General features: G+C 50.0%; 1 protein-coding gene across 8 annotated transcripts in view; it reads right to left on the bottom strand.

Moving 5' to 3' along the window:
• Positions 1-1,848: 1,848 nt before the first annotated feature.
• Positions 1,849-21,388, bottom strand: part of PHACTR1 (phosphatase and actin regulator 1) — a 508,037-nt gene continuing 488,497 nt past the window's right edge. For all 8 annotated transcript variants that reach the window (XM_012753501.2, XM_012753502.3, XM_012753505.2 and 5 more), the window contains 5 exons: positions 16,394-16,449; positions 9,744-9,805; positions 5,103-5,243; positions 2,803-2,879; positions 1,849-1,924 (listed from right to left, as the gene is read on the bottom strand). In XM_012753501.2, the coding sequence (XP_012608955.1) occupies positions 1,909-1,924; positions 2,803-2,879; positions 5,103-5,243; positions 9,744-9,805; positions 16,394-16,449 (352 nt within the window). In that variant the 3' untranslated portion in view covers positions 1,849-1,908. The remainder of the gene's footprint in view (positions 1,925-2,802; positions 2,880-5,102; positions 5,244-9,743; positions 9,806-16,393; positions 16,450-21,388) is intronic.

The raw sequence follows: 21,388 nt of genomic DNA, 5'->3' as shown, positions 1-21,388 counted from the left end.
GGCACCTCCGCCTAGAACACGTGCCTGCCCGCCTGCTGGAGAGAAGTCAACGAAAGAGCCTCGCATCTTCCGTCATACCATTTGCACATTCAAACGTCAGTAAGCCTTTTGGGAAGACTGTGTTTACAGCCGCACTCACATCCCGACCACATTTTCCCTGAACGATAGATACCTCTCCCCGCGGCAGCAACTATTCAGATTCAACAAAGAAAAATCGAGATCTGGCGATGGCGTCCTCCTCGGGCTGGGCAGAGGCGTGCTGGCTGAGGAAAGCTGGGGCTGCGGGCGCTGCTTAAAGGGCCCCCCTGCTCCCCCACCCCCCGGAGCTGTCTGGCTCCTGGGCCAGTGCTGGCCGCGCAGCTGTTAATGCCCGAGGGAGATCCCGCGGCCTCCCCATGGGCGTGCATCCTGAGAGTAATTTGCTCCCACGTGGCTCGCGGTGGGGACGGGTTAACTCTTTTGGGGGAGGCTGGCATCTTTCTAAATCCTGGGCATGTGTGGTGGAGACAGCCGTCCCCTGGAAAGGTCAGGGTGGCTCTGGGGCCACTGCACAGGGTCAGCAGGGCTCCGTGGCCGAGGGCCGGCCAGCTCTGTTGGGAAGGAAACAAAAGCCACCAGGGGCCTCGTGAGGGTGCTCGTTGGGGTTTCGGAGGGTCCTCCCCTCGCTGCACACCCTGCTCTCGGGGCCCTGTCAACAGAGTGTGGGACAGGTGGAGACAATCTCCAGCCACCCTCACTGGCATCAGAGAGGAGGGATTCATTGCCTCTGGCTAAACTGGAGCGGAAGGGCACCCCTCGGGCAGGCGTGGCTGGTGGTGGCCCGATGCTGGCACCTGCTGAACTCTGGGGCTCCTCCACAGAAACGCTTCGGTGCAAAGAAAGGAGAATAGCAGGCCATCGATGGTTCTGGAGTACCAGGCCCTGCGTGGCTGGGAAGCTAGACTCAGGAATGGTTTCTGGCCTGCATGCATTGGTCCTATACTCAGAAGCCGTCCACTCCCAAGCCACACACTCCCTGGCCCTGGGGCACACAGGAAATGTGACAAAATCAGCAAGCAGTTTCTGACCTCCGCCGTTAACCTCAACAGGGTCCTGCCGCTCAGGCTTACAAACACCACGGGGTACCCGAGCAATGGCCGTCTGTGCACACAGATTGCCCCTGACATGCGGTTCTCTGGACACAGATGGGCCGATGCATTTGAACTGAGCCGGTGACAACCTTCCCCTTCTAAACCAGAGCTTCCTGGAAGGCAGCTCAGCTCAGCGCCAGCCTTCTCCGCCTACAGCACACCCGCTCTGAGGACCAACAGGCACCCGGATCCCCCCCGCCCCCCAGAAAAGGGTCCTTCCCTTTGCCCCCCGTGTGGGTGGGGGCAGACGGAGGGAAGGCCAGAGAGGCTGAGAAGGGCCCCCAAACCAGATGCCATGTCTGGAGTCAGGACACTGGGCCAAGTCTACAAGGCCCCCCAGACCATAGCTTCCTTTGCACAGCACCCCCACCAGGCTAACCCGCCCTCTCAGCTTTCTTTGGACTCAGGTGATAGACACTTGTAAGGAAGAGGTTTTTGGTGCCTGCCGGGCCTGGCTGGAGAGGACCGGGACCGCTCTGCCTGCCGGAAAGTCTTCAGCCAGGGCCCTGCTGCTGCGGGTGCCTTCGGCCCTGCCGGGGGCGGGGCGCGTTTCGGTGTCAGAAGTGGGGCCAGCAGCTCTGATCGCCGAGCGGTCACCTTCGCCTTTTCGCACATAGAATCCTGATTGTGTTTCCTTATATTTTTCTTCTTCTTCTTTTAAAAAAAAGGCAGTTCAGAAGGTTTACATCGTAATGGGGAAGTGAATAAATACCAGCACTTATGGTTCTTATAAATTTATGTTTTGAAGACAGCATAGCACTCAAGAGGAATTCGACTGTTAAGGTCGGTGGAACCTAGGGAGACAAGCGATTAAATCAAGACTGAGGGGCTGCCAAGAGTGTGGGACTCAACAGTACAACCTGCCCGTCCTCAGAGTCCCTGATCCTGACAGCCACAGGGAGCCGCGACCCTCCCGCCAAAGGCACATCCCCACCGTGGCTCCCCCAGTTCTACCTCTGGTTTTGGCACAGTTTCATCTGGAGCCCCTGGGGGTCAAACCAGGTGGCCCTGGTGGCCTCCAGCCTGTGCCATCAACCTGGATTAAGCAGCAGCAAGGCGGGGAACCCAGTCTCATGTCTCTGAATCCAGGCTCTCAAGACCCAGTAAGTCCGGCTTCTCTAAATGTTCGCCAAAGGGGAAAGTTGTGAGAATTAGGTCGATGGCTCTGTTGCTAACTAGCCACGTGACCTCACACAAGTCCCATGATCGCTCTGTGCCTCCAGTTTCCCCAAATTATTATCACCCAGGACTGTCAGGGAGATTGGTAGGGAATCACTGAAGTGAACCCACTTTGGGTTCACTTTGTGTTCCATGTGGATTTGGTATTTTGCCCAGGTTTGGTCTTTGTTGACTGGTTGTAAATTGGCAACAATCTTTTCTCCTTGGCTTAAGTTTTCATAAAACCCACGCTGGGGTTATTGGTAAGTACGCCACTTTTCAGATCTTTAGTTTTAAATGAATTAGAAACTAGGCTTGCAGAAGGTGGCTTTTAGCCTGGGCTTTCAGTTTCAGCAACCTGAAGTGCAACTTCCTGTTGATCTTTCTTTTATCTTCTCCCCCACCGCACCACCAAACCACTTGTGACCCACGGCAGACAGGACAGTTTTGTTTGGAGGTAAATATTGCAATTTGAGGTGGAAAACAACAACAACAACAACTGCTTGATACTAACCTTGTTAAGTGTCTACTCAATTCATGAACTTCCATTTCAGTGCTTTTAAATTCATTGAGCTCCTTTCGAATGGCAGCCTGGAATACAGAGAACCCCATAAGTATGCACGAGGGAAAGACAGAAAAGAGCTTCCTTTTTATTTCATTTCTTACGATTTTTTTTTTTTCTTCAACAAAGCCAAACAAGTTTAAAATGGATTCTTTCATTGGGAGGACAAAAAAAAAAAAAAAAAAAAAAAAAAAAAAAATCACCTGAGCTGTGTGTGTGAACTAAGATTCTCTAAGTCTAAATTGCAAACGGTGACAGGATCTGATCCAACGTGACTTTTTCTTCCTCTTCTCAGTGCTGATCCACAGTGTGTGCACATGTATCCCCACTCCTGGGGGCCCGCCAAGGACACCATCAAGTGTCAACCCGTCATCTTCCTTGGGTGCTCGGGCTAAGCCTGTGCTCAGCACAGGTACAGCCATGCCTCAACACGGATACTTCTAGAAGGGGTGGATCAAATTCCCCAACCAAAGTGAAGGAACAGAGGACAGCGAGCTCCACCCCCTTTCCGTTTGCCTTTGTTCTTTTACAACTTTGCTGACTTTGCGATGAGACAGTTCACCATCTGGGACGTGTCTTTGCATAACCTCGCACGTTCTCAGATCCGTCCTTGAGACACTGCCCACAGACGTGCCTGTGCCGAGGGGCAGGGCTGGGAAACCGGACAGCGCAGGGAGGTGGTGAGGAAGCAGGGGAGAGGGGGGACCTGCAGAGAAGAGAGCTGGGGCTGGAGACAGCCTCACTCCTTCCTTTCGGGGCGGAACCTGCAAGCACACGCCCTCGTGCTCAGCTCCGTCTGCAGTGGGTATCTGCTCTGCTGGGAATGTGAAGGCTCCGGGAGTTTGATGACAGAAAAGTGTTCAGGTAGGATCAGAGTGGCTCTCCCCAGGAAAGGAGGGCTCGCTGGGGTTTAAGTGCCTGGTTATCTGCTTTGGGGGGAGTGGGGAGTGCCACCTCCTAGTCTCCTGTCCCCCCAACAGCCATTGAGGCACTGGATACGTTTTCTGCCCAAGAGCTACACGGAACTCAATGCAAGTGGAGACGTTTTGGGCTTTCCTTGCACACCTGATACCCTCATCCTTGCATCACTGCAGTGAGAGCACGAACAAAAGACAACAGGAGCCCAGACCTCTGCCTCCTTTTGTATTTAGAAGACACACTTCTGGGGCTGGGCTTGTCTGCCTGCCTTGTGCATGCTGGTGCCAGTTCCTGGGGTCGCTCCCCACAATTCCTGTACAGGAAAGCTGTGAACGCTATGTTGACAGAGGAGGGCACAGTCTTCCGTGTATTGTGATCTACCACGGGAGAGCCCATTTCTGGGAGAGGTCTATGTGCCTCTGGCCACTTCAGCCCACCCAAGCGTGGCAATGTCCCTGCACGTGTGTTCCTGCAATTCCTCGATCCGGGGTGGGTGGGGATTCAGCCAGTCTGGGCTGCAGATGACTTCCTGCTGCATCGTGTGTAAGGAAACCACTGGCTCCTGAAACGGATGGGGTGAAGGCGGGACTCTTCAGGAGAAGGTCCTGGTGCACCCCGTGGTTCCTGCTGTCCTGCGCACATCGGACATGATCGTTATTCTAGACTGGACTTTCAAGAAGGCCCTTTGCCCTCCAGTTCCCCACGGTGACTGGGCTGGGAGCAGGAAGGACCAATCAACAGAGGTCCATTTCCATACATGGTCTAAGAGATAAGAACGATTTCTCATGTGCCTCACTGCATGTCTTAAAAAACAAACTCGACTTCAGAATATTATCATTATTCTGCTTTCTAAATTGAGGAGGGGCCAGTACGGTGAGATAGGCTTTGTGACATCTCTGTGACTGGTGCCTATTCCTTTCCTTAGGTTACGAGACAGGCGAGCACAGCCCCTTTGTCTTCTTTGGAGTTTGTGAATCCCTGTGGGGTGCCAACGACAGTGTCCCCTACCCAGAAGGTCTGTGACAAGCTTGGAGCCTGGAGCTCTGGGACTGCGTGCACCTGTTGCAGAGCTACTCTGTTCCTCCGGGCACAGCCTCTGCGGCTGCCCTTCCTCCTCCTGTAAAGGGGGGCAGTACTATCCGTCTCGGGCCTTCTCGGATTCGGGCCTCTCTGCAGATTCCGGGAGCCCTTGGGAAAGGAGCTGGGGTGGCAGCACTGCCAGCAGTGGGCTCGTCACTGTCCTCCACGGGGACTGCAGCTGAGGACTTGCTGCCGCGTGAGGCCAGGGTCCCCCAGCTCCGGGCGCTGCCCGCCCCTCCCTGGGCCCCACTTACTTTGTCAGCAGCGGTGAGGCGGGTCCACGGCTTGTCGGCCCTGCGGTCATAGTCCTGAGCGTCTGCCACCTCCACGTAGTCGCTGAAGCGGATGAGGATCTTCCTCTCCCGGAGCTCTTCCACCGTGGGCCTCTGACTGAGCTGCGGGGAGGGAGCGAGACAGGCCGGTCAACAGAGGGGCTTCGATCTGTCAGCGAATGTGCAGGTATGGACATAAGGTCCAGAGAGGCAACTGGCACATCACGCAGCGTGTGACTCCCGGAACTGGGACCTGTCCCGAACTCTAAGAGAGCTTTGTCATGCCTTCCGCCCCCTCCGGCCTGTGTGGACAGACAGCCCCGGCCTTTATGGCACGGCCCTGTCTCCGTCTGACCAGAGGCTTGTCTCTCTGTAGTGCTCGCTGTGGGTTTTTCGGGGTCTGTCCTACTCCCAGCAAGGAACGGGAACCTTATACAATGATTTTTGCCTTATTTTGTCCACGTCTGCATGTCACATTTTGTGCTCTCTGCAAGGTGGGCTTGTCATGCATTTTGTGTGTGTGTCTCAAACACAGAAAAGTGCGCATGCAAACAGCACGCAAAGTCTAGGGTATGCAGGGATGGGATGTGTTGATTTGTGAGGTCAGGACAGATGCCTCCTCAACAAGTTCAAGGGAAAGGTCAGTCAACAAACATGAGCTGAGTAAGTACAGGGCAAGGCCACGTGTCTGCCAAGGAAGACTCGGAATCAGCCCTTTGGTGGCTCTGTGGTCCAGGACGGTAGGGTGAAACAGGCTGAAGAAGGGCTTATATTTATTTTTCCATCTCCTGAAGTCACCCAGGAGCACCCTGGCTCTGTGCGTGAACAACATAAGCCCGGCATTTCTATTATCTCTCCCTGTCACCCACCAGGTTCATTGTTGCTGGAGCAACACTGTGGCTCTCTCTAGGGTGCTGTCAATTCATGTTCAACCAATGTTATTTAAAAGCAGTTTTCGCTCCAAACCCCACACTAGGTTTAATTCTATTAATAGAAGGTGTAGTCAGACTCAGGCTATAAAATAAACACACACAAGTGAGTCCAGTCCACCCTGGCTGTTTGCCTCTGTATCATGCAGCTGCCAGACACCCTTGGCTGGTGCTAGAATGTCTCAGCTTGTTATCCTCCTGGCAGAGCATGATTAGATGATGTTGGCTGGTATCAGAGTGGTCCTGGGTACTGTCAGGCCCTGGACAGGACCAAGGCAGGCCTACAGCACCCCCTTGGCCAAGAGTGAGAGAAGACCTAGGGATCAGAGGCTTAGTGGGCCGCAGTACCAGTCCACTTGCCTAGACTGCATGCAGTTCCCTCCTTTCAATGGTTCCAGTCTGTCCTGGGGCAGCCTTGGTTTTCCCAGGGCAGAACATTCTGGCACTAGTGCAGGCCTGTTGCAGGAAACCACAGGTTTCCCAGGCTGTGTGGCTGGAGGTGCCTTAAACAAAAAGGTGGTCATCCTGACTCCAAAGGTGTTCTCCAAACTGTGAGTGCAGGGAGATTTTGTACTATAATTAAAATATGTAACCACATTTAACGTTACCATATTTATGCCAAATATACAGACTCCCACATTCCTCCTCTCCAGTTTGTGTCCCTCAGGACTAGCAGGGCTTATCCCAGGGTGCTGATCAAAAAGTATCACTTTCTAAGTGTGCTAGGATATCCAGCAAGGTTGCTAAGCCCTGACTTTCAAATTTCTTTTCCTGTAAATCATGAACTGGATTTTACGAATAGCCTGTCTATGGCAGAGTCTGGAGAGCACAGAAAACTAAATGTGAGCTCTGAAGGTCAGGGACTGTTTTTCATGCCTGAACCCCAGTGGGGCCGTAGACACCAAGTCTGCAAACCAAGGAGGCACTGTGCCCCACTGCTCATAAGGACTGAGTGGGGACAGAAGTGGCTGCTGCTCCTGGAGTCTCAGGTGGTATGTGGACCCTGACACTGACAGACGGCCACCAGGACCCTCCACTGTGAGCCAGGGCTTGTCCCCGACTACATGGGGCTCAGAAGATGTGCCTTTGGCACAGGGCTGGCTGTAACCCTTAAGGTGCCTGGAACCTGAGGTTCTTCCTTGGATGCTGCAAAACTAATCTTTGCAGCCAAGGTCAGGTTCTCAGGATGATGGGCTGGAAGACGGGGTAGTAGCATTTGCATTGGTCATTTGCATTGCATTGCATAGCATTTGCATTGCAGCAATAGCATATGCAACCCAATACTTAAGAAAAAGAGTAAATTCATTGAGACCCAAATTCTATTAACATAACCTGAACCCAAGTGCATTTCCTTCCTTCCTCCCATCTGTGTATCCATCCATCACCCAACCATTTCTCTTGCTAGCATTTTTTTATTAATAGAAAAGGAGAGGAAGACATGTTTTTAATAGACAAAGCTCATAACTTTTAGATTAGTCTCAATTTGGCTGAAGAAAATGCCTGGTCTGTTGCTATCAGCCTCAGCTACTATGTTTTATTTTTTATTTTTCTCACTAGTGCATTAAAATGAAATGGAACTTTATTAAGGAAATCTTTGGGCTGAGGATAAGTAACTGAAAAGCAGCCATGGTCCCTGGCATCTGGTCTTGGTGCGATAAAGACTCCAGAGGAGAAAAACTTGCCCAGGGCCAGTAAGTGATACGGATTTCCTACCTGCCGGCAGCACAGCTTCTCTGCCAACGAAAACAGATGTTCTTCCAGTCCCTCCCTTAGAAGCAGGTATGCCTTTGCTGGAGCTCACTATTCCAAATTCCCTAAGCCAGTCCCCACAGGAAGGCAATGCTAACATTCCAAGCCCATTTCCCTGGGAGAAGGAAGGAGAGGCGGCCAAGGGAAAAGAGGCAATTATCTTATCTTGGGGACCTGAAAAACTAGAGGTAACTCTCTCTAGTGTTACCCACCCTAGGGAGAATGTGGTGTAGGAAGAAACCCTCTTCCCTCGCCCACTGCCAAATGATGCAATCAGTCAAAGTTTTCTCTGCAAAATCATATAAATTTTTTAGAGAGATAAGAATTAAATAAATGTCTAAGCATTTTTCTATGACTACCTTTTGGCAAGCAACCTTAAAGTTTTAGACAATTTTGGGGTTCTTGCAACCTACTCTAAAGAACTTGACGAAAATCCGATTTAAACATTTTTTTTTTTATGACTGTCTAGACCTCCTGTATGAGAAATGAGGGGTTATTGCCAGTGTCTTTTTCTTTCTTTTTTTCTAATTAAAAAAAATTCTTTCTTAGAGACAAGAGTCTCACCATGTTACCCAGGCTGGAGTGCAGTGGCATCATCATAGCTCATTGCAACCTCAAATTCCTGGGCTCAAGAGATCCTCCTGCCTCAGCCTCCTAAGTGCCTGGGACTATCTCAGTGTCTTTTTCATATCCCAGTCACTTCAAGGACACAATCACAACAAGCACATGCACCTCCCCCACCCTTCTCACTACCCAGTCTCGGGAAGAAATGCACCCTGCATCCAAAACTAGGTGGGCTTAAGGATGTCAAGGCTCAGACCATGCTTGGGATAAGAGCAACTGGCCTGTGAGGTCACTGAGGGTGATGACAGCCAGTCACCTGACTGTCAGGTACTTGTTTATCTTACTCCTTTTAATTGGGTTGGCATTTGGCTTGTCACCAGGTGTTTGGGATGCTCTTAGGGAGAGAAAGTGTTGAGAAATACAAATCATCACCTAATAATCGGTATGATATTTCAGGATCTCTGAATTTCTTTTTTTTGTGTGTGTAATATTTCTAGGGAGAAAAATCCATTAATAAACCTTTTAAAAATTAATTCTAATGGGTCTCTTAACTGTCTCTATGATTTGAGTATCTTTCTTTCAAGATGGTCACTGTAGGAGGCTGATTAAAAACACTTTGACTTAGACAGGAGATGGTATTTTATCTTGTGTGTCATCAATTAATTAAACTTTTCAACATCATCCAAGAATAGCCTCGATTATGAGTTTATTATTAAAGAGGTCACTCACGTAGAATGAGATGCATGTGGGTCTATATTGCATTGCTGAACCATCCATTTTGGGGGTTAAAAATATATAAAAATTCTAGCTTTATGACTTTTATCTATGTGCTTTTCAAACATCTTCATTAAATTTACCAGTACTTTTGGCTTTTTCCTAATTCAGTAATTCCAATGGGATTTAGCATAACAAAGTTGAACAGTTCTTAATTAATAAAGAACAGGATCAAGGGGCACAATGAATAGTTGTGTTATATTTGAACTATCAATTTTGATAATGAGTTTCTGACTGCTTGGTAGTTGTAGCGAATTTTTTTTTTTTTAAACAAAATATTTAGTGTAATTGAAAATATAATGCAATGGCCATCAAGTTGTTTAGGGGTGAGTGAGTGTCAAAAAAAATCAAATCAAAAAAATCAAGGTGAGTGTCAAAAAAATCAAGCAACAACAATGTCACCAGCCAAAGGGAGTGAGAGTCATGAAGATGGACTGGTCACTGTCCCCTAGAGAAGTTTTGTGCAGTAAGAGAGCTGTGCCTTCTGACACCCAAGGTGTGGCACCCCCGGGCCAGGCAGCTGTGAGGCCACCGAGGCCAGAAGAGGGCCAAGGAGTGGCAGGTAGCCCACCCCTCCTGCCCGCTCTTGCGTGGAGAACCATCTCACCTTTCGGGTTAGCCTCCTCTTGATCTCTCTCTTCTCCTCTTGTTCCTCTTGTTCATTCCGAGCTGAAAGACATATTTAAGATGCTTTTGATTTCGGCCAACAGTGTTTGTTGTATACAGGTGCATTCTCTGAAGCTTGGAAAGCTCCAGGCCAAGCACCTCAGTTTGGAAAGGGGAAGAGGGAACTCCTGTCCCCTTCCCCAGCCACCCTTCTGCACGTGGGCATGCTTTCCAAACTCCCTGCAGCGTTTCAAGTCACCGGTGAGCAGGCTGACCTTGCCGTCTTATTTTCTTTATGCCACCTGGGGTTTCGAGTCTCCAGGCAGAGATGCTGGGCTGAGAAATGTGGCCACAAGGCAAGACGGTGGGTTTTAAAAGGGGGGAGTGTATCCAAGTTTTCTATGGATAAGACTTGGGGTTCACTCACTCCCCTTTGAGCCTCCCCAGACACTGAAAGGGGCTCATTGTGATGCGACCCTCTGTCTGATGTGCTGCAGGGTAGAATCTGACACCGGACCCCACCTGCTGCAGGAACCAGCCCAAGGCTGGCCACACTGAGAGGAATTGCAAAACGCTCACCTTTCACAAGCCCTGATTCCATGAATTCTTTGAATCTTCCAAGAAGTCCATAGACCACGTGTGAGCCCAGCGCGTGGGGTACAATTGTCTGCATTTAGTCTTTTAGGGAGTGTCTTAGGAGAGTAGACTTCAGAGCCTAAATGTTCTTGGCTTAGTGTGTGGGTGACTTACTCATCAGATTGTTAAAGAGCCGTAGGTAAGAGAACAGAGGTGTGAAGGGCAGAGAATTTGGGCTTAACTCTCCTTTTAAGCTAACAGAATGACTCTGGGTAGACCATGTCCTTTCTGGTCCCTGGAAGGATTCCTTGATATCTGTGGAAACACAGACACTGGCATAGGATTGATGGACTTAAAAAAAAAAATCGTGAAAGTCAACTAGTGTCAAAGAAGGCCTGTGATTCCATCTGTTGAATTTCAAATGGCATTAGTAAAAGGAAACTGCAGGTTGATTTTGGCATAGGGTACATTAAGACTGCCCAGGGGGCTTATTCTCTCCTTTTAAAATGACACTTGTTAAGTTACATTTCGATAACTTATTTGTTGTATTGATGTACCCCTGCAATTCAGTGGTGGCCCCTGATTGTCTCAGTATGGGACAGGTCTTTAAAAGAGGCAAACGCCTGTGCATAGCAATGGGGTGGGGACTGCCTGACAAACTGTCACCCCCTCCCCTCCTTGCCAGCCCTGAGGGCAGCAACCACAGCCACAGCCAACCCAGGCTTAGGGTGACAACACCTCTCAACAAAAGACGCCTGTGTCCTGCTGCAGGATGGTCTCGCCTGCTCCGTCCCTGGTGCCTGAACCCTCCACTGTGACAGTGCCTTCCTCTGGATTTAGAAATCTTAGCTCTCCGCCCCCCGGGGTTTTCTTTAAAAATGCAAATTTCTCTTGGATAAAAATCCATTGAACTAGTCAGCCATTAACAATTAAGTATGAATTAATCTCTCTGAGATAAATTGGGAGGCAGACAACAAGACCCGGAAGAAGGGAGACCCCAGACAGCGACATCTGTAAAAATGTAAATCTCTCTGGGATAAAACCTATTACACTAGTCAGCCATTAATATTTAGTGAGAATCAATCTATTAGTGAATAAATCGGGAGGCAGACAGCAAGAACTGGAAGAAGGGAGCCCCTCCCTCCCCCATCAGCGACATTTGCAGGTGGGAGAAAGCAGGGCAGGAAGGGCAGGCTGGACGTGTATGCCCGGGAGGCAGCCAGAGGGCACTTGGTTAAGAGTTACAGAAGCATAGAATATTAGGGCCACGAGCAGCCTTAGAGACCTCCTAGTCTACCACTCTGGGTTTACAAACCAGGATGTGAAAACCCAGGGGAGTTAAGTGACTAGTCACACCCTCCAGCTGCCTTTTCCTGCTGTCACATTTTGGGGCCGGTGCTCCTTCTCGTGACAGGTGACTGGCTTCAGACTCCTGACCCTGAACCACGAAGGTAGGCATTCTGTGACACAGCTGACAAGCATGAGGCATGGAGCCTTCATACCCTGTGTGCATTTCTTGGGTTTCTCTGAGGGGCGGCCACAAGCTACTAGCTATGGAATCTATACCTCTAGTTCAAAGCTATTTACAAACCCAGTGTCATGAATTCTCAGGCAGAGGGTACCAAGACAACCCTATACGGCAACTGCAAAGAGAGGACAGGAAAGGCCCATGATGTCATCAGTCCAGCTGCCACCATCAGAGTGTGTTCATTATGTGCTCAGACGTGCACAGGGTCAGGCAGGGCGGGGCTGGAGCCCAAACCTGGACTCTCAAAGCTCCACTGCTGAGCTGTGACCCCCAGACTGAGGGGTTCCTCACATGATTCAAAGCCCAGACGGGGGTGGGGGGTGAAGGGGGGGTAAACCCACAGCTAATGGAAAAGGGGCACACTGTATGGGGGAAGGGCACACTTGTACCCCTGGCATGGGTGAGGCAAATGCGTTTTATGTAACCAAAATGTTTGTACCCCCATAATATCCTGAATTAAAGAAAAATAAATAAATAAATCCCAGAAAATAGGTTTTAGAACAAATTATTTGAAGATGTTTTCTTACATCACTAGGTATTTCTTGTTTAACAATCAAAATAGATTAAATTTAAAAAAAGGCAAAAAGAAAACATTCAGGAGAACAGTTCCAGAATACAGGGAAAAATAAGTACCTATGGGAATAACAAGTTCATTTCTCAAAAGTTTTCAAACTATGAAACGATCAACCTGTTTGAATTCAGTCAAACAGCCCTTTAGTTTGCAATGATTTGACCAGGACAAGAAGGAAGAGGGAATCGAATAAAAGAAAACCATGGAAACAACCTTTTTCTCCCTTCTTTTTTTTTGGGGGGGGGGGCAGAGTCTTGCTCTGTGGCCCTGGCTAGAGTTCAGGGACATCATTGTAGCTCACAGCAACCTCAAACTCCTAGGCTCAAGCCATCCTCCTGCCTTAGCCTCTCCAGAATCTGGGACTACAGGTGCACCACCACGTCCAGCTAATTTTTCTATTTTTTGTAGAGACGGGGTCTTGCTCTTGCTCAGGCTGGTCTTAAACTCCTGACTCAAGCTCCCAGAGTGCTAGGATTACAGGCGTGGGCCACCATACTCCACCTGGAAACAATCTTTTATAACCTCCTTTTGGCCTCCTGAATCTAAGCCCTCAGGCTTAAATGTCAGTAAAAACCAGGCACAGGGATCTGCTTGAAATCTCCAGGGGATCTGGGCAAACTAGGGATGGGAGCTGCAGCCTTCAGGAAGCCAGAAGTTAGCTGGGGGATTTTAGGCCTCTTTCCAGAAACCTGACCCATGCTGTTTGAGATATGCACTATTTTCTGAAACCTGAATAATCCTCCAGAGGTTTAGGCCTCAGCCGGAGCCCACAAGTATAGTAGCATCCAGAGAGTAAACTGCCCTCAGAGGACCACTGATGCACCTTAGCTGTGCATGTGGGTGATGCATATGGGGTGATGCACATGGGGTGATGCATGTGGAATGATGCATGTGGGATGATGCATGTGGGGTGATGCATGTAGGGTGATGGATGTGGGGAGATGCATGTGGGAAGATGCATGTGGGGTGATGCATGTAGGGTGATGGATGTGGGGAGATGCATGTGGGAAGATGCATGTGGGGTGATGCACGTGAGGAGATGCATGTGGGGTGATGCATGTGGGGTGATGTATATGGGGTGATGCATGTGGGGTGATGCATGTGGGTGATGCACCTTAGCTGTGCACATGGGGTGATGCATGTGGGGAGATGCATGTGGGGAGGTGGATGTGGGGTGATGCATGTGGGGAGATGCATGTGGGGAGATGCATGTGGGGAGGTGAACGTGGGTGATGCATGTAGGGTGATGCATGTGGGAAGATGCATGTGGGGTGATGCATGTGGGGTGATGCATGTAGGGTGATGCATGTGGGGTGATGCATGTGGGGTGATGCACATGGGGTGATGCATGTGGGAAGATGCATGTGGGGTGATGCATGTGGGGTGATGCACATGGGGTGATGTATGTGGGGAGATGCATGTGGGGTGATGCATGTGGGGAGATGCATGTGGGGTGATGCATGTGGGGAGATGCATGTGGGGTGATGCACGTGGGGTGATGCATGTGGGTGATGCATGTGGGGAGATGCATGTGGGGAGATGCATGTGGGGAGATGCATGTGGGGAGGTGGATGTGGGTGATGCATGTGGGGTGATGCATGTGGGAAGATGCATGTGGGGTGATGCATGTAGGGTGATGCATGTGGGGTGATGCATGTGGGGTGATGCATGTGGGGTGATGCATGTGGGGTGATGCACATGGGGTGATGCATGTGGGGAGACGCATGTGGGGTGATGCATGTGGGGAGATGCATGTGGGGTGATGCATGTGGGGTGATGCATGTGGGGTGATGCATGTGGGGAGATGCATGTGGGAAGATGCATGTGGGGTGATGCACATGGGGTGATGTATGTGGGGAGATGCATGTGGGGTGATGCATGTGGGGAGATGCATGTGGGGTGATGCATGTGGGGAGATGCATGTGGGGTGATGCATGTGGGGAGATGCATGTGGAATGATGCATTTGGGGTGATGCATGTGGGGTGATGCATGTAGGAAGATGCATGTGGGGTGATGCACATGGGGTGATGCATGTGGGGAGATGCACGTGGGGTGATGCACATGGGGTGATGCATGTGGGGTGATGCACGTGGGGTGATGCACGTGGGGAGATGCATGTGGGGTGATGCACGTGGGAAGATGCACGTGGGGTGATGCACATGGGGTGATGCACGTGGGGAGATGCATGTGGGGTGATGCAGGTGGGGTGATGCATGTGGGGTGATGCACGTGGGGTGATGCATGTGGGGTGATGCACGTGGGGTGATGCATGTGGGTGATGCACGTGGGGTGATGCATGTAGGGTGATGCATGTGGGGTGATGCATGTGAGGTGATGCATGTGGGAAGATGCATGTGGGGTGATGCACATGGGGTGATGCATGGGGGGAGATGCATGTGGGGTGATGCATGTGGGCTGAGGTGAAGAGAGAAGGAAGCATGTTTACCTGACTTCTGATTTTAGAATAAAGATTCACCTTTCTGTTTTTCTTTCTCTCTAGCAATGGAGGCTTAGGTATTAAACTGGGGCAGACAGGGAGCCCTCAGACAGGCCAAATGCTTCCCTGACCATGCAAATCCCCTGAAAAAGCTCTCATTTCATTATATGGAATATTAAGCTTGGAAACTTTTAAGGGGACCCTTTGGTTAGAAAACACACACACACACACATATTCCTAGAGAAGTAGGAGATGCGTGAGGCACGCTCGAGCCTGAGGAGGGCCGATCCTGAAAACACCTTCCACTGGGCTCTGGGGAGGCGGTGGCTGTCGCAGTGGAGGCAGGACGGTGCTCAGGGCAAAGCAAGCAGCCGGGCACCCCACAGGGGCTGTGGCGACAGGCCACCCAGCACAGCTCGAGTCCACACTCTCCCTCTGCACACCTCGCAGTGCCAACCAAGTCACAGGATGGTGGCAAGCACGGTCAGGGGGTAAAATCATTTTAGTTTGGTTTAAGTGGAAACGCCCAGCTACGCAAACCAAGGTTTCGCATGATTGCCTGGGGTGTGTGTGCACAACATAGCATTTCTAGAAGATCTGCTTAGTCTATATTTCTCTTTTCTGGAGAGAAGTCAGAAGCACAGGTGTGGGGTGGGGGAGAAAGGATCACACATTAAACTAAAAATATTATTTGTTGACTATCTTGAAAAAAAAAAGCACTGGTGAGCATGGCAGCAATGATGGAGTGGATGTGAGCAGAGTGGCCTGATTTTTAAATTATTTAACACCTACCGTCGGAATGAGGCATACTGGTGTCCACGAAACACTTGTTTTCTTTTAGTATTTTGTATTCTTGTTTCCCTGGCATCAAGTGGATTCTCTATACATATTTAAATATCTCCGCGTCCTGAACTGAACAAGGGCCCACTTGCCTCTCCCGTCACGGCATCAGTGGCAGCCAGTTCTCCTGAACGGGGCCTCCTCAGGCAGTGCCACCGGCCGGCGGTGGGAATCCCGAGACTCAGACACGAAGCACTTTCACTTGGAAATGCTTTCTCACACTTTCAATTTCATGTTCAAAGGGATGTCGGGTTTTTATCAACAGCAGCCAGCTGCGGTGCAGGGCCACGCTTCCTAGTCCCAGCTTCCAAATGGCCATTTCCCTTGTTTTAGCCATCCCTGTCGTATTTGCCGTTTTTAAGCCAATTTTGGCTGAAGGGTGACCCTGACCTCAAAATCATTAACTAGTAAGCTCTCTGACTCTAATTTTTCAGCTTCTCTCTGACTTTACAACTCACTAAAGGGAAGGTTCTGCTTTGCCGTCTGTGAGCCTCTAAGGAGCGAAGTAGAATACAATTTGCCTTCTCCACGGGGAGGTCGCCTTTGCGGCTCTAACACACAAAGATGAAGCCTCCACCATCAGAGAGGTTCCCGGTTGTTTCCACGCAGGCACAAAGGAGAAAGCTTGTGGCCCGCAATTAAATAATAACAAAAGCCGCCACAAACCACCAGCGATTGCCCTGGGCTCAGTCACTTACGTTTCAAAATGTTCCTCTGTTCCAGTTCCTCTGCAGTTGGCCTCTGGCTCAGCCGCCTACGGAAAAAATCCAGGAAAAGTTTTTGGACCATATCATACCCTCCTTGGGTCATTAATCTCATCGGCCCTTGGAGGTACAAGAGACAGAGTCAGTGGCTGGAGTTCTTGTTCCATCCTGTGCTCTGAAAGACTGACTCCGGCCACCGCCGCCTCCGCAGTTCCTCAATTTCAAGCCCAGGAAAGGCACGTGCATGCGTCATGCCAGGCCGGGCTCACCCCCCTCCACGCCTTCCTCCCTGCACTGCCCCTCCCCAGCCCCACTCCGCCGGTGCCCCCGGGCAAGCGGCCTGCAACTTAGAGGCCACTCTTCTCTTCACAGAAGTCCCTTTCTTTCCTTGTGGCCTCTCAACTTGGGGACCGTGGCCTCTCGCCTTTCTCTCCCTCCCTGGAGGCTAAAGCTTGCTTCTCGTCACTTCTCTGCAGACCCAGTGAGAACATAAAGAGGCCCATGGCCCCGGGGAGATGGGAGAGAGCATGTCTGCCCAAGGAACAATAGCTGCTCTTCTTCTGGCTCCCACCCTCACCACCACAGCCTCATTAGACAAGGAATGACGACTGCACAGCCACAGGAGTGACACTCCTGTCGCCGGGTGTGTCATGTGGCCTCGGCAGGTGAAACATCACAGCCAGGGTGTGAGTCTACAATGATGCAATGTGGGGAGGCGGAGCCAGACAATGGGTGGCACCTAGTGACCCAGGGAGCCGGAGAACGGGGTGGCATCCCGGGAGAGGAGAGCATACAAAGTTCCAGGAAGAATCCACAAGAGCTCAGCGGCCCGAGCATGGCCAGAGACGTGTACTTTCGAGGTTCTTGGTAATTACTTAACAGCCTTGCGATTCACCTACTGTGATGAGCTGTGTGTGAGACTGGGACCTAAGGGGAGACAGAGAGAGCCCCCCAGCTGTGGACCCTGCAGTCCCTTCCTGAGTATCAGAAACTGGGGTCTATGGTGGGCAAGATATTTACATCATGGGATCTGAAGAGAGATCTTAGAGTGAAAATAAAGTTCACGATGCCTCCAAAGATAACTACCATCTGCCCTCTGTATCTGTGGGTTCCATGTTCACGCGTTCAATCAATGGTGGATGGAAAATATTTTTTAAAAACCCAATACAACAATAAAAATAATACAAATTTCAAAATATAGTCTAACAGCTATTTCCATAGCATTTACATTGTACTAGGTGTTATAAGTAATCTAGAGATGATTTAAAGTATACAGGAGATGTGTGTAGGTGATGTGCAAATGCGACCCCATTTTATATCAGGGATTTGTGCATCCTTGGGTTTTGGTATCCCAGCGGGGCCCGGAACCAATCTCCCAGGATACTGAGGGACTGTTTTCAAATCCAAGGCTTGTTGTCATTTGTCTTTCTCTTTATTGCCCTGGGTCAGAAAACAGCTGCTTCTGTGACACTCCTGTTTAAAACACCCCCACACGTCCTATACATAGGGAATGGGCTTCGATGCCAGAGAAAGGAGTTTTGGCCAGATACCTGTCTACAAAAATCTATAGCACCCTGAAATGTTGGAAAATTATATTCCAAGGTATTTTTAAGTTTACATTAATAGGAACATTTTCACATTTATCATTCCTTTTTTGCCTTCAAAACATCCCTGTAATATGAAGTGAAATATATTTGGTCTTTGTTGTCAGTTCCTATCACAGAGCACCTAAAATCCTTGGAATTTCTTGAGTGGCAGGAGTGTCCCTTGTTATCCAGAATGAGTCCCTTTGCGTCTCACCTGAGTTTATGCTAATGAGGGAACACAGGACAGGCGGGTCACCTGAAAGACCAAGTGGCTAGAGGGCCGTGGCTTTCACGTGGGAGGGTGGTGCGTGGGAAGGTGGTGCGTGGGGGGCTGGAAGGGAAGCTCTATGAACATTCTTGAACCACAAGAGCTGAGGTGCTTCCAGGTTGCTGAACACAGGCAGCGCTGGGAGGGTGGGCACCCAGAGGGCATGGAAGCTTCTTCCCCACCCCATACCGTGCCCTGTCCATCTCTTCATCTGTAACCATTTGTAATGTCCTTATAATAAACTGGTAAACACAGTTTCCCTGAGTTCTGCGAGCTGCTCTAGCAAATCAATCAAACCCAAGGAGGGGGTTGTGGAAACCCCAATTTATAGCTGGTTGGTCAGAAGTACAGGTGAGAACCTACTACTTAGGACTGGCGCCTGGTGGGGGGCAGTCTTGTGGGACTGAGCCCTTAACCTGTGAGACCTGACACTATCCAGGCGGAAAGTGTCAGGATTGAATTGTTATAGGACAGACACCCAGTTCAAGTCTGCTGGAGAGCTGCTTGGCGCATGGGGACAGCGCCCGCCAATCTGGTCACAGAAGTGCTCCACATTGAGGGTGAGAGGAGAGAAGACTCTACCGTTCCCTCCTGTATGGTCCCACGAAGGGGTTCTTTATCCCCACTGACATGCACCAGCTGTGTGTTTGGAAATCCAAACCATTAGAGGGTCTAAATTTGGACGTAGTTGTCTTTAAGTCCTTTCTAAAATAGCATTTTCACCCCGCAGGAGGAGAGCGGTGATTATACAACTGAGCAAGCTGGTGTCCTGGGTCTGGAATGTGGCTCCCCGACTCCGCTTTGAATGATCTTCTTAGCAGCCTTTTCTCACCTGTCAGTCTGTGTTCCCTAAGAAAAATTGCTTCTTGTCTAACAGGGGGCACAGCCTCCTTTATGGGCTGGTTATAACACCCAGGCTTTACAGCAAGCTAGAGTTTTGGAGAAACTCTGTAAATTTGAGCGGAAACTCTGTAAATTTGTCTCGGAGGCCAGGACAATGCTTTGGAGTCTCCTGCCAGGTGTCTGCAGAACGTTCACTCACTGCCTTTGGCTACGCAGCCCACGGATTCTGTCACCAGACACGCTGCCTGGCTCTGTGCTGGCCTTTTTGGTTTTCTTACGCGTCATAGTTGGAGGGGGCAAAACCAGGAGTGACTGAAGTCTAACCAGAGAAAATTCTCGTGTTAACTAGGCTGCCTTATAGTCAAACCGCACATGATCTCAAAATGAGCTCTATGTTTCATTTCTCTCAAAAGAGTCTGAGGACATCAACACTAACCATAGCCATAAAATGTAGCTAAGCCCTCCAGAAGGGTATTATAACTGGTTGTTTTGACTATGAAAATGATAGTTGGTAGGAAAATGGCATTGCAATGACAACGCACTAAATCGTGTAGGAGTTAGGAGATGTGGGTTCTAGTCCCGGCCCCATTCTGAACCTACTTGCCTTGATTAATGTATTGGATCCTGCTGATTTAATGCCTATGGTGTTCGGGCATGGATCTAAGCACTCTATGTATGTCAGTTCGTTTCATGTTTATCTCAAGGTCCTTAATCATTGCTGCAAAGTCCCTTTAGTCATGTGAGGTCATGTATTCATATTAACAGATTGGGGGATGAGGATGTGGATATCTTTCGGGGAGGTCAGTATGTTGTTTCTCACAACCGCGATACTAGTCAGAAGTTGCAAACTGATGCCTAGTGCACTGGATCCGACTCCGCCAGCTCTGCTCAGCATGCTCAGAGGTCACGCTTCTTTTGAGTCTGAATGCCTTTAGACAGTTTGACATGACTGAGACTTTCACTGCCAATTTAGAAGGCACCATAGGTTCTCGTGGCATCTCAGTGGGCCATCAAGAATGGAGTCAGGCAAAAACCGTTCAGCAGATACGTGGAAGTGGGGCTGGCCGGGCACTAGGCAAAATTGTGAAGGACATAAAGGGTTTGTGGTTCTGTCTTGATGCCGCTCTTCAGACCCCTCTTCTCTCGAGTCCCTGGAGTTATGTCATTGCTCTTGCTCTATCTCATTCCTGTCAAAATGTGTTCTTAGAAATGGGTGCGACAGACTCAGCCATATTCAAATGTAAACTCATTCATTCACTGACGGATTACTTACTGAGTGCCAGCTCTGTGCCAGGCTCTGTGTTAGGCACCTGGGTATAGCAATGAACAAGACCAGATCTAGCCCCTGCCCTTCTGGAACTGAGAAGACTGGAAGGGGGTTGGGGGTGGTGGTCATTAATCAACAGTCACAGAATTAAGTATAAAATGTAGCCACAGGAAGAGCTTCCACGGCGAGGCACTTGGTGCATGGATCCTGGGATCTGGTCAAATCAGGAGGTCAGGAAGGGCTTCCCGGAGGAAGTGACACTGTGCCCAGAGCTGAAGGATGGAAGAAGACGGCGGCTCCCTCTGGGCAGACAGAGAGGGCAAGGGGAGAAGGATGGTGGGAAGGGAGACAGGGGCCAGACCCTGTGGGTCATAAGCTGCCTTCGGGACTTTGATCTTTTCCTACTAGGAGTATTGGGAAGCCACTGAAAAAGAGTTTAAGTTTTAGGATGGGGGAAAGGAGAAGCATATGAACACGATCAGACTTACAACAGCAAAAGATCACACTGGTTGTTGTAAGGAGAATGGGTTGGGGGAGGCGAGGGGCGATCTGAGGCAGAGGCTTTGGGGGGCCGGCACCCCTGGAGATGGTGGTGGCTTGGACAAGGCTGGGGTGGCAGATGTGCAAGCTCTGGGGACGTCAAGCAGACAGACCATGGAGATAGCATATGTGGGTGGAGAGGAAGAAGCAGGTGGAGAAGATACACATCTCTTAGGTTTCCCACCTTATGCAACTGGATGGACAGGGATGCCATTCATTGAGGCAGGGACAAGAGAAGCAGGGTATTTGGGGGAAGTAAGAGTGGAAACAAACCATGAGTTTGACTCTATTGAGTCAGAATGCTTCTGAGACTTCAAAATGAGGTTGTTAAGTGGGCAGATGGATATATTTAGCTCAGTGGAGAGGGGAGGTCTAAGCCCGTCCTATACATTTGAGACTAGTCTGCAATTTAGATATATGAAGCCACAAGTATGGAGAGAGTAGAGAATGAGAAGGGGAGCGGGCTTAGGATGGAAACTTGCAGA

Source organism: Microcebus murinus, chromosome 15 (genome assembly GCF_040939455.1).
Source record: "Microcebus murinus isolate Inina chromosome 15, M.murinus_Inina_mat1.0, whole genome shotgun sequence".
Taxonomy (NCBI): domain Eukaryota; kingdom Metazoa; phylum Chordata; class Mammalia; order Primates; family Cheirogaleidae; genus Microcebus; species Microcebus murinus.
The sequence above is the reverse complement of the archived record's forward strand: the minus strand, read 5'-3'. Positions and strand labels throughout refer to the sequence as shown.